Genomic DNA, 13,436 nt, shown 5'->3' on the forward strand with positions numbered 1-13,436 from the left:
TCGCGCGAACATCCGATCCCACCCCACCTCATTGCAGCTTTGGGGATATGTGATTGGTCAGAAGCAAAACAGTCCTTGCCCCATCCCACCTCAGCTAATTCTATAGGCGGAGATATCGAGTCCCCTCGTAGAGATTTGGGTACTCTATATTAAGCACGAGGGGACACCGCCCCCTAACCCGAAACCTCGATTGGCCACATACATTCAAGGCCCCGCCCCCTGAACGAGGAAAGTAAATAAGCTCCTTCAAGAACTTTGCCGTGGCTCCACCTTAACAACAGCGCGTGGGCGTGGCTATCAGGGGGGCGGTGCTAGTCAAATATTGCCCTGCGGGGCGGGGAAACGAGACAGAGGTGCGAGTTGGGGATAGGCTACCACTTTCGGGGCGTGGCTTATGAAGCCTCACTTTCCCGCCGACGGTTGGCCACATCACGTGATATGGGTTGGAAGATGGCGTCTCCCACTGACGGTAAGAGCCGGCTTAGAGATCCTTGGCCGGCAGTCTTGTTGCTTCTCTGAAACCTTCCACTCCCCACCTGCCCGTCGCACTAACACTTCTTTCTTGGGTTCCTCTTTCTTTTCTACGTCTTTGCCTTGGGATGCGTCCCTGTCTTCAGCTCGCCAGCTCTTCACAGCGTCTCTGGAGTTACCCAGATTCCCTTCTGTGTATCAGGCGGGTGAAGGAGGACACCTGCAAAGGACCGACTCCCCGCGAAAGGACGGGGCTCATCCTGGCCCTCCCCTAGCTCCATTTGGGTGAGGTTAAGGGTTGAAGAGGGAATATTGCTAGGGGAAAGGAGGTGCCTTAAGGTAGCTTTCTCCTTCCCTGGGCGTCCCATTGAAGTGTTCTTCAAGCTCTAGCTGCACTTGGTGGCTGACCTTACCCCAGGACTGGTCCGCAAGAGAACAGTGATTCTCTGCTATCTTCTCAGTTTGGGGCTGTTGCCCTGGCAACAAAATAAAGAGAAGTGGAGGGACTTCTCATTCTCTCACCATGACAGTCTCAAAGGCAAGGAGTATTGAGGTTTTTAATATGGTCTTACGCATGTCTCGGCCTCTCTTGGGTCTCTGTGTGTTGTTTCCTCGGGCTGAGAGAACGAACAGTTTCTGCTTATGTGTTGTCTAAAATGCAAGTCATTTCAGGTAGCAGTTGGGTGGTTTTGGTGTACTCTGCTTTAATGATGTGGAGTCTCGCAGTCCGTTTTGAACTCATTTAATTTTTTGCTTCTGCTACCCCTATCCCTGCACCGATTTCATTGATAGGTAGTTTTCCCTTTTCAAACATGTTCTGTAGGTGGAAAGAATCTTGGACATTCATTTTAGGAATGAGGAAATTGAGGGGAAGGAGAGCTATGTTGGATAGATACCTCCTGTGGTAGGTGCTTTGGGAGGTGGATGATTCAAACATGGGATCATTTTTTCAGTTTCAGATTTTATTTTTATTTTACTGGGGATTGAACCCAGGACCTTCTCGTTGAGCTACATCACAATCTCTTTTTGAAAAATTAAAAAAAAAATTGAGCTACCATCTCACCAAGTTGCTCAACAGGCTAGGCTGGAGCTTGGGATCCTTTTGCCTCAGTCTCCCAAAGTGCTGGGATTAGAAGCGTGCACCACCCTGTCCCACTGCTCGTTCAGTTCTCATTTTAGATGTCTCATCTCAAAGAGGCTTAACTAGAACACAGTATTTGGAGTTGCTCTTCCACTATTCACTATGAGTATATTCATTGTCAGCATAGTTGTTCTGTTAACTTTGCCCTTTTCATGCCTGATTATAAATTCCAAGTTTGTTTTGTTTGTTGTAGCTGGATCCCAGGTTTCACCCAGTGCCTGGCAAGCAGTCAGCCTTCAATGAACATGTGCACAAGTAATATCTTACCTGATTTTTTTTCCATTAAATTTATTGGCACATTTTAGGTATAAAATACAGTTACATTCATCATTAGGATCTTGTACCTTTACATGATGTATCTTGGTATATCTTACCTGATTTTAAAATTTTAAGTTCAACCGAGTCTTAAGTCTTTTGAGCACAAGTACATACTCCATGAGAAATTATGGATGTTCAGGTTGTGTTAAAAGTTTCTTCCACTAGAAAAGAAATGGCATTTAAAAAGTCAGCCAAGGGGATGGGGAGTTTATGTTTCAGTTTGAGAAGGTGAGTCAATTCTGGAAATGGATGATGTTGGTTGTACAATATTAATGGAGTTAAGGGCCAGGGATCTAGCTCAGTGGTTCTGCTTCCTGCCTTGTGAGCACAATTCGATCCCCAGTTTCAAAAAAAAAAAAAATTAATGCAGTTAATGTCATTGAACTGTACACTTAAACATTGTTGAAATGATAAATTTTATGTTATGCTACTTTCACATGTACACATACACACAAAATCAGCCATGTGACAGACATAGAGCTAATTGTTTAAAACTTGTAATTCAGGACCTAGAGACGGAGCAGGTGCTGTGCTGCTGAGCTACATCCCAGATCCTAATTGCTTAAAACTTTTAGCTTGTTATTAAGTTGTTTTTTGGATTGAACCCAGGATCTTCAGACTGAGCTACATTGCGAGTCTTTTTAAAACATTTTTAAAAATAATTTTGAGACAAGGTCTTGATAAGTTGTCCAGGTTGGGCTCAGAATTGCCATCCTCCTGCCTCAGCCTCCCAGAATGCTAGGATTACAGATGTGCACCATCACCTCTAACTTGTGTTGTGTTTTTTTTCCCTCAGTTCTTTTTCTTTCTTTGGACAAGAAGGGTATTGGAAATGTATGTTTTTCCCTTTGGTTGTCTCATTGTCTCTATGGTCACTTTGTTTGCAACCTTGATTTTTTAAAAGTTTCTTTCTCATCTCTTTCAGAATTATACTATTCCCCATCTAGTCTTATCTTTATAATCTGATAAAATGAAGTTGAACACTCTGGATTTAAATTAAAGTTGTAAATAAGTATCTCATCATAAAATAGTCCACTTCCCAGTGATCTCACTTCTATTTTTAGTGTTCCATCTGTCTCTGTCTTTAAAATTTAATTCAAATGTTCATTTTAAACTAAGATTAGGTCATTTACCTTTTTGTCTTTTTCGTGCTAAATTTATTGGAACTTCTTTTTAAAAAGAGAAAATTGAAATGCAAGTAAAGCTGTCTAATTACGTAATTTATAAGACTAAGACTCGTGACAGAATCAGAATTTTGTCCCAGAATGTGGTATCATAAGGTTACTCCATTGGTTATTGGATTCTACCTCACAGAAAGGTGTTTTTTGTTTTTGAGAGAAGGTCTTGTTATGCAGTTCAGGCTGGCCTTGAACTCACTCTGTAGCCCTGGCATACCCTGAACTCACAGTGATCCTCCTGCCTCAGCCTCCTGAGTGCTGGGATTATAGGCATGTGCCACCACACCCAGCTACTAAGTTTGTTTTTATTAAGGTTGAGCTCCTCATTAGTCACATTCCTTGGGAACTTGCAAAATGACATGTTCTTAACACATAGCTCTTCTTTTTGAGCAGTTTTGGGTGATTTAGATAAATCAATGTATTAGACTTCAGTTCCTTCCCAATTATAATGTCATTGGAAATTCTCTTGGAAATTTGTTAAAACAAATTCAGTTTAGAAATCTTTTTTTTTTTTTTTTGGTACAGGGGATCGAACTCTCGACCTTGTGCTTGGGAGGCAGCGGTGGAACCACTGAGCTAAATCTGCGCCAAAACAAATTTAGTTTAGAGAAAAGCTCATGTTGAAAAGTATTACACATACATACATTTTCTGGCCAGTGAATGCATTCACGTCTTTTTAGATTTCCAAAGATACTGGTTACCCAGGAAATGTTAAGAGCCACTGTTTATAGCATTAACTAACTATGTAAGTAGCTAGCACTCAAAGTACACAGTAAATGCTCAACAGATGTTGAATACCTGTGTTCCAGAGGAAGAATGAAAAGAAAGTGGTGTTAAATAATTAGTTAGGAGCTGGATCATGTAGGATTTTATAGGACGTAGTAGATAGACACTCACTAATTTGGCTGAGAAGACCTTTAAACTAGAGAGTGAAATGGACAGTAACACTTTTTAAAAAATCACTTTTGATTACTTTGTGCAAAATTGATTTTGGGGAGAGAAAGATTAAATACAGGAGCTGGGAGATCTGTTAAAAGGCTTTGAGGTGAGAAGTGATACACTAGTTTGGTTTCTTGGTGTGTTTTGCAGATAGAAACTGCTGGATTTATTGACAGATTGGTTATAGAAGAGTGTAAAAAAGGAGGCATGAAGGATGGTATTTGGATTTTGGGTTTGACAATTGTAGTTCATGGCATTATAGTTTCTTGAGATAGAGAGGATTGGGAAAGTGTGATTTTTCATACATGTAAGTGGAGAGAGATGTCAAGTAGTTACTTAGACATAACAAGTTCAGGAGAAAGGTTGGGACTAGAAATATAAATATACAGTCATTGGTTTTAGGTGATGATAAAGGTGAGTGACTAGGTGAGGTAGAAGTGTGGAGATGGCCTAGAAAGGGCTGAGAGGAAGAGGAGAAGGCTGAAGGAGGACTCAGTGAATAGGAGAAAAACCACCATAGTGGTTTCATAGCAGTGAGTAGTGGTCAGTACGTGGATGCTGCAGAGAGGTCATATAAGAGAGAAAAGAGAAATGACCGCTGGATTTAGTAACATAGGTCATAGGTGACCTTATCAACAATAGTTTCCATAGATGTAGGGACAGAAGCCTGACTGTTGTAGGTTAAGGAGAGAGTGTGAGGTGTGAAAGTGGAAACAACAGAATATGAAACTCAAGAACTTTTGTGCCAGGTGCAGGGTGCATGCCTGTATCTCAGCCATTTAGGAGAATGAGGCAGGAGGATTGAAAGTTCAAGGTGAGGCTGGGCAATTTAGCAAGATCCTGTTTCAAAACAAAAAGTGCCAGGAGGTGGGTCAGTGGGAGAGCCCCTGCCTAGCATTTAAGAGGCCCTGGGTTCAGAGACCAATACCACAAAAAAACCAAACAAAACTTTTGCTGTGAAGAGTGTGCAAGAGATCATGGGATTAAGGGAGAGTTCTTTTTAAAGAAGGGAGATGCTAGAGCATGATTGCTTGGTGTTGAGTGTGAGCCTAGAGAAAGTAAAAATGATGGTATAAGAGCAAGATTATTCAAGATAATGCCTTGACAGAACAAGAGAATGTGCATTCAGAGCCCTGGCCAAGGAGTTTATCTTTCATGGGAGCGGGGACACTAAAATTATTATAAATAGAGGGAAGTCCAAGGGTGTGAATGAAGGTGCAGATTAGGTTGATTTTTTTAACACCTCTAAAATACCACTCCCGTTTTATAGATTGGAAAAGTAAGATTTGGCGAGAAAGAATGGTTTATTTATATTCCATCCTGACCCAGTAGCATCAGTTGAGTTATAGAACTCAAATCTCTAGACTTCCATTTGAGTGCTTTAGTTTATATTCTTTAATGTTGCAATGTATTCTTGTCTAGTCTAAGATGATTGCTTTGTTTCAGGGACAGATTTGGAAGCATCTTTGCTAAGTTTTGAAAAACTTGATCGAGCCTCACCAGATCTTTGGCCAGAACAATGTGAGTCTCTGCTTTCTTTTTTTTTTTTTTTTCCTTTGGTATGGGGGATCGAACTAGTCTCTGCTTTCTTTATGTCAGACTTGTGCTTCCTTGAAAAATTTTTGAAGTGTTCTAATATAACAGTAATGATTCAAGTGTTTATTGTACTTTAAAAGGAAGAGAAAAGGTGGATGTCCAATGTTAACAGTAGCTTTTTGATAGTTTTATTTTTTTCAGAACACTGGCAGGAAATGATGAGGAGCCTCTTAATAATAATTACTCTTGGGTCGGGGATTTAGCTCAGTGGTTTCGCCACCTATGCAAGCGCAAAGACCTGAGTTTGATCCCCGGTACCAAAAAAAAAATAATAATAATAATTACTCTTAACCAGTAATCTGTATATAAGTTCAGATAATACTATGAAGATACATAAAGCATCTCCTTATTTCCTTTAATCACTGTTAAAAAATTACTGCTAATAGTTTTGTACAAATTGGTTTGACTTTTTTATGCTTATACAGATAAGCAAACATTTTTATATAGAGAGAGGGTTTTTTTATAATGACAGTCATGTACACAGTCTTAAGCTTAACTTATTACACCATCTTATTTGTTAATGGATCTTTCTATTTTGGAATGTTGGTATGTATAGGTCTATTTTATTCTTTCAAATATATTTTATTATATAGATATATTATAATTTGTATATTTGTGCCCTCTCTGGAAACCTAAGTTGTATCCAGTGTTTTATTTTTTCAAACAGTTTATCAGTGAATAATATCCTGGCACATAGACTTTTGTGCACATGGAAGAAGATGACTGTGTATTGAGTGTTCATTTTCTCATGTATTACCTCATGTCTCCAATCTTTATTTATTTTTATTATTATTATTTTTTGGTACCGGGGATTGAACTTGGGTCCTCGTGCTTGCGCAGCAGGTGGTGAAACCACTGAGCTAAATCTCCAGCCCTCCAATCTTTATTATTATTATTTTTTTCCGTACCGGAGATTGAACTCAGGACCTTGTGCTTGTGAGGCCGGCAGCAGCGCTACTGAGCTAAATCCCCAGCCCATTATTTTATTGTTTTTTGAGACAGGGTCTCACTCTAGTTTAGGCTGGCCTTGAACTCATGGGAGTCCTCCTTCCTCAGCCTCCTGAGTACTAGGATTACAGGCATGTGCTGGCCCGGCTTTTCTTTATTATTTTTAGTTTGCACTTCTCTGTTAATGAAGTTGAATGTTATTTCACTTTTAAGTAATAATTATTACTTTTCTGCTTTTTAATATGGTTCTTTGAGGCAGTTAAATAACTAATTGGATTGATAGAGATCAGCATAACTAAAAGAGAGTTTAAACTTGCTGGTAAGAGATACTATGTCTGGCTGCCCTCCTACCCAGCTAATTGCGGGTCCTTTAAAGCTTAGTTGAGATATTACTTTCTCTGAGAAGCTTTTGCTGATTTGCATGTCCATTTTTGTCCTCCCATTATCCTGCCATCTTTCTTGGAGCACTTAATATTAGAGTCTGGGCCCGGGATTTAGCTCAGTGGCACCGTGCCTGCCTTGCAAGTGCAAGGTCCTGAGTTCAATCCTTGGTACCACACAAAAAAAGACAATATTAGAGTCACTGGTTTACTCTCTGACCTCTTCCAGACTGTAAGCTACCTGAAGGCAGTGCTGCCGCGCGCTCTCCCTGCCCCAAATTTGGGACTTTGCGCTTGTCAGGCAGACGTGGTGCCACTGAGCTACATCCCTGCCCCCCTTAATATTATTTGAATTAAAAAAAATATTATTTGAATCCCTGTGCCTGAGCACATACATGTTCATTGAATGAATCATTTTTTTTCTTTCTTTGTAGTGCCAGGTGTTGCTGAATTTGCAGCTTCCTTCAAAAGTGTAAGTAATGTCTTACCTAATGAAAGTTGCCCAAAGTTTTGCTCCTAGATATAAACTGTCATTTCTTTAGTTTCAAGATTATTGTCATAACTTTCAAGTCATTTTGTAGTTGCAACCTTGTAAATCCATTTATATCATCATGTTAATGGTTGATGTTTTCCTTTGTTCAAATGCTCTACCTTGAAATGTTTGTTTGTTTGTTGGTACTGGGGATCAAACTTGGGACCTTGCGCTTGCAAGGCAGGCACTGGAACCACTGAGCTAAATCCCCGGCCCACTACCTTGAAATGTTGACCTTTGTCTACACACCTAGCCTCTTTTCTCAGCTTGAAGCTTTTAAGGCAAGGCAGTTGAAATATTTAATGTTTAACACTAGTATTCTTTTTGCCCAACCTATAATTTTGAAGCTTTTCTCCTTTGTTTATGTGATTTGTTGTGGCCTTAGCTTAGACCTCCATAGAAGATGTTGGAATTAATCAGTGCTGTATCAGAAACCTGAAAGAGGACATCCATAAGAACCACAGACTTTTCCACTTACAGGGCAGCAGGCATTGTGCTTGGTGCTCTAAATACGTTCACTCTCTTTTTTTCTTCCTTTGTTTTGTTTTGTGATAGAATCTTGCTATGTAGTCCATGCTAGCCTTGAACTCACTATGTAGCCCAGGCAGGGTGGCCTTGAACTTGTAGTGATCCTCCTGCCTCAGCCTCCTGAGTGCTAGGATTATAGGCATGTACCACCATGCCATGGGTCTGTAGTGATTTCTGTTCTCAGACTACCTGCGTTTTAAATCTTGATACCTATGGCTGTGAGACCTAAGCCAAGTGAATTTTAATTTCCATTAATTTTTTTCTTTTTCATTTGTAAAATGGGGATACAATAATACCTACTTCATAGGGGTTTTTTGGAGGTAAATGATGTGACATAAAGTGTTCTGCTTATTTCATGGTTAGTACTGAGTACATTTTAATCAACAGGTTCCTGCCGGCTTAAACCACTGGTGGTACATGCATGACTGTCCCATGGGGTGGCATGTACCACCTGTTGGGACTGTCTCATGCCACCTGATGGGACAATCATACATGTACCACCAGTGGTTCAGAGCTTCCTGGCAGTGAGACATAGGAATTACAGCCTCTTTGTGAACTTGTTTAAAAAGAGAAAGAGACTGCCTGGCAAGTGCAAGGTCCTAAGTTTGATCCCCAGTATGGGGGTGGGGCGGGGCGGGGCAGCGCTCAAAGCTGAAGTAGTTTTTCTTCTTCTCTTTTTTTTTGGTACCAGGGATCAAACTCAGGACCTTGTTCTTGAGGCACGGTGCCACTGAGCTATATCCCCAGCTGAGGTAGTTTTTCTTAACCCTATCCCTCCCTACATAACAGAACAATCAGTGTGCAACTATGGAGCTTTTCAAAAATATATTTATGGATTCCCTTGTTCTGTTCTCAATGGGACCTTCCCTCAATCCCTGTATATCCAGGTTGCAGCCAAGGAGCTTACTTTAAAGCTACACTAGTGATTCCATGTGCAACTTGGATTGAAAACTGCTAACTCAGAGCTACTCTGAGAATGGGCTTTCTTTCATATTTAAATTTTATTTGCAGAAATGAGAAGATAACCTAAAATTCTAAAGTTCTTTAAAACTTCTACAATAAATTATGAAAGTTCAAGTGATGATCATATGACCATTCTAGTCTTCTGTCACTAAGATGGGGGCTGGTTTCCTTGCTTGCTTGCTTTTCTTTCTTTTGAGAGGAGGAGTTGAAATTTTTTTAATTTGTACTTTTTTTGGTACTGGGGTTTGAACTGGGGTCTTTGCTCTTGTGAGGCAGACGGCGGAACCACTGAGCTAAATCCCCGGCCCCTAAGTTTTACTTTTTATTAGTATATATTTACAATACATAACAAATACATTCATCACATGTAAGTGGTACATATACCTGTCACCTCTTGGTCTTTTTTATTTGCCTTGGTTTTCTCATTCTTTTTTTTTTTTTTGCACAAGGGATTGAACTCAGGTCCTTGTGCTTGCAAGGCAGGTGGTGGAACCACTGAGCTAAATCCCCAGCCGGTTTTCTCATTCTTGGCTCTTCTTTCTGCCAGAGAATGTTACTGATTATCATTTCAAACAGTTCCATTGAAGGCTTTTGCTCAGAATAGTGTTTTGAGTAGTTTCATTACTATATTGTTATGCATGAAATAGTAATAGTACTGGCATCTCTTCAGATGACTGTAGATCATATCTGAACCTGGAGAAATCCCGGTTTACATTTATAGTTATAATTTGCCTGTATTTTCTGGTACCAGGGGTCGAACTCAGGACCTTGCTCTTGCATAGCAATTTTGCTCTTATTTTCATACAACCTGAAGGTTGTGTGATAAGCTACTTTTCTTTTCTTTTCTTTTCGGCAGAACTGGAGATTAAACCCAGAACTTTCATTCTGAAGCTAGATTTCTTTTAAGAAGGAAGAGTAGGGTCTTCTCACAGTTGTATGTATCTAATAGATATATTCTTATTTTCTGACAGCCTATTACTAGTTCTCCACCTAAGTGGATGGCTGAAATAGAACGTGATGACATTGATATGTTAAAAGGTAAGTAATAGCTTTGATTTTTTGCTTTGAGATAGTCTTACTATGTTGCATAGGCTGATCTTAAATATCTGCGCTCAAGTGACTCACCCCAGTAGCTGGGACTACAGCCATGTGCCACCATATCTGGCTTGTCTTCCTACTTTTTTTTTTTTTGGTATCAGGGATCGAACTCTGGTCCTTGTGCTTTCGAGGCAGGCAGCAGAACCACTGAGCTAAATCCCTGGCCCCTATCCTACTTTTAACTTGATATTGTTCTCCTACAAACCACCTTTCTAATTTTTTTTTTTTTGGTCAGTATTCCCTTACAAGTATTCTTGGCTTCAAACTGCTCACTTAAGCATCTTTATTCATACATAGTTCTTCATATGTGAAATGCCTTTCTCTACTTTTTTCATGTGTAGAAATCCTGCCACTTCAAGATTCAGTCCTAATGAATTCTTCTGATACTAGTTCTTTTATTTTTTAGTTTTTATTTATTTTTTGGTACTGGAGATCGAACTCGGGTCCTTGTGCTTGCGGGGCAGGTGGCAGAACCATTGAGCTAAATCCCTGGCCCACTAGTTCTTTTAATATAAACTTTATTTGTATGATATAGTTAACAAAAACCTCACATAAATTTTCTCAGTTAATTTTCATAAACATTCTGTTGAATAGGTGTGATGAAATCTGAGGTTTAGAGGTTAACTAACTAAGATTGATTAGAAAGAGTTAAAATTTTGGGGCTGGCGATTTAGCTCAGTGGTTCTGGCGCCTGCCTCACAAGTGCAAGATCCTGAGTTCGATCCCTGGTACCAAAAAAAAAAAAATTTAAAATTTTAAACCTTTTTTTTTTTTTTTTGAGACAGTGTCTTACTATGTATTTCAGGCTGGCTTTGATCACTATGTAGTCCAGGCTGGTGATCCTCCTGCCTCAGCTTCCTGAGTGCAGGGATTAGAAGTGTGTACCACCATATCTGGCATAAACCCAATTTTTAAAATCTCTTTCCACCAATAAAAGTGCCTTATTTAGAATTTAATGCTATATATTGTCGATACTATTAAGAGGCAGTCTCTTAATGGGGCCTGTCTTCTGTTTCTTTCTATCCTATCAATTTCTTCCAGAAAGGATTCTATGAATATTGTTATTTGATAAATGATTTAGAACTCAATCACAGAGTAGAAATTTAAATTAAAAACATGAATTTTCCATGAATTTTCTTTTTTTTTTTTTATCCTTCTGGTGATAAGATTCATGATAGTTATGAAATAATAGACTGAAATTAAGGTAAAAATCTGAGATTCTTGAGCTATTTAAACAGCTGAACAGATCAGGAAAGTCTGCTTATGCCAGATATAGATAATGACTGCAGCATGATAAATGGGAGAGAAGAAAACCCTTTATTTGATTTCTGAAGCAATTCATTGTTCTGCATGCTTGAATGCAGATCCCCTCCTTCAGCTATGGAAAAATTAAGTCTCAAGGGCGTCTTCAGTTCATTGTTATAATGTTCCAAACAGACATTTATAGAATAGCCCATTGACATGTGTTTTCTATGGAAACTTTACATTTTTAGTGAGAGATCACACCATTATGTTTCATGCAAATTGACCTGTGTCTCAAACCTAAAAGGAATTGGGTGCTATTATTTTAAGTATATTATATTTTTAACTTGGAAAACCTAATTGTTTTTGGTACTAGGGGTTGAGCTGAAGACCATGTATATGCTAGGCAAGCACTCTACCACTGAGATACACCTTCAGCCCCTAAAATTTTTTAAGAGGAATTGGATTTGAATGGAATTTTGGATTTATATTTAATCTGTTTTCTTTTTTTTTTTGTGGTACCAGGGATTGAACTCGGGTCCTTGCACTTGCGAGGCAGGCAGTGGAACCACTGAGCTAAATCCCCACAGCCCTCTGTTTTCTAAACATAGGAAAATGGGTAACAATGTTTTTTTGCTGTTTTATTTTTTTTTTTGTTTTTTGGTACCAGGGATCGAACTCAGGACCTTGCGCTTGCGAGGCCGGAGTGGTGCCACTGAGCTAAATCCCTGACCCAAGCTTAAAACAATTTGTTACTGTCTTTATGCTGACTCAATTTATTATGTGAGAAAGCTCAATCAGAGGCATTTTTACATTAGTGGAAAGTTTCACTTGTTTTTATGCATGTGTGTAAGATTTCAGGAGAAGAGATATGGATCCATTTTCCACTTATTCAATAGGAATTATGATTGGAAACACCCCTCCTTTCATCCCCTTCTCCCTTTCCCTCCCTCCCTTCCTTCCATGCTGGGGATTAAACCATGCTAAGCTCAACATTCATCTGTACCCTCCAGCCAAACCTGAAAATTTTTATAATCGGGATTCCCAATGTAAATGAATTATTATTAGAGAATAGTGAGAAGAAATAGTATTGAAATAAATGGTTCTGTTTCAGAACTCGGGAGCCTAACAACAGCTAATTTGATGGAGAAGGTTCGAGGCCTACAGAACCTGGCCTATCAGCTGGGGCTGGATGAGTGTGAGTACCCAGATCACATTTATTCAGGGTTACATGTTGTGCATTCCATGATGAGTTCTAGTTGTAATTCTGGAAAATATAATTTTTCCTTATTTGGGAAAAGATAAGTAATCTGAAGTTAAGGGGTCAGTGTAATCTGAAGTGTGCCTTTTATGGAGAGTGTGCTGGAATAATTACTGGATTTACTAGGTAACAAATTATTTTCCTCTGTGCAATAAAAGTCTGTTGGAGCCATTACAGTTTTAAGTGATAGATCAACTCAAACTGTCTTAAGCCAAAGAAAAAACTTTATTAGTTCACATAAATTAAAAGACTGACTGTTTTCTGTTGGCTCATGTACCATCTCTTGAATGAGTCCTTTGGCCAGATGGAACTCTGATGCACCAGGCTGGCATCCTAGATACAGGTGCAGATTAGAGGGAGTATGTGACTCATCATGTGGAATGGGAGGAAAAAAGTGGTTCCCTAAAGGAAGAGACATGTGACAGACCAAGAATGTTTCTGCTACCATGAGTAATGCTTTTTAAATTTCTCAACCATGCCTGTCTGCTCTCCGTTTTTTAATTTTAGAATGATTTCTTTTCACATTGTGTCCCTTCTTATACTACATTCATTATAAAACTGGAAAAGGAATTATAAGAAAGTCTCACTTGATAGTTGAAAGACTATAGATACTCAACATAAATACAGTGATTAGAACCTGAGGCCATCATTAATCCATAATCTTGAGAGTAGTATTATGACATGTAATTTCCTTCAAAAATTAAAGTTTTGTACTAATCCAAGCAATCCCAAAAGTAGTTTTCTAAGTTGTATATGGTCTTTTTTTGTTTTGTTTTGCTTTGTTTTAATATGCACAATTAAAGCTGTCCTTACTGTTTCACATTTCCATAACCTTAAGGGA

At 39.1% G+C, this 13,436-nt stretch overlaps 1 protein-coding gene across 5 annotated transcripts in view; it reads left to right on the forward strand.

Annotated features, from left to right (window-relative positions):
• Window positions 1-89: 89 nt before the first annotated feature.
• The window catches only part of Lin52 (lin-52 DREAM MuvB core complex component), a 94,378-nt gene continuing 81,031 nt past the window's right edge, over window positions 90-13,436 (forward strand). For 4 of the 5 annotated variants that reach the window (XR_002390206.2, XM_021246659.2, XM_021246662.2 and 1 more), the window contains exons 1-5: window positions 90-469; window positions 5,494-5,568; window positions 7,406-7,443; window positions 9,966-10,032; window positions 12,449-12,532. Coding sequence is in view for 4 of the 5 variants with exons in the window: in XM_021246659.2 (XP_021102318.1) it covers window positions 439-469; window positions 5,494-5,568; window positions 7,406-7,443; window positions 9,966-10,032; window positions 12,449-12,532 (295 nt within the window). In the remaining variant the exon portion in view is untranslated. The remainder of the gene's footprint in view (window positions 470-5,493; window positions 5,569-7,405; window positions 7,444-9,965; window positions 10,033-12,448; window positions 12,533-13,436) is intronic. The other variant, XM_004837208.3, reaches the window with a different exon arrangement.

This window comes from Heterocephalus glaber, unplaced genomic scaffold (assembly GCF_053883595.1).
Source record: "Heterocephalus glaber isolate CG9 unplaced genomic scaffold, H.glaber_assembly_v1.0 deba00001608, whole genome shotgun sequence".
Taxonomy (NCBI): Eukaryota; Metazoa; Chordata; class Mammalia; order Rodentia; family Bathyergidae; genus Heterocephalus; species Heterocephalus glaber.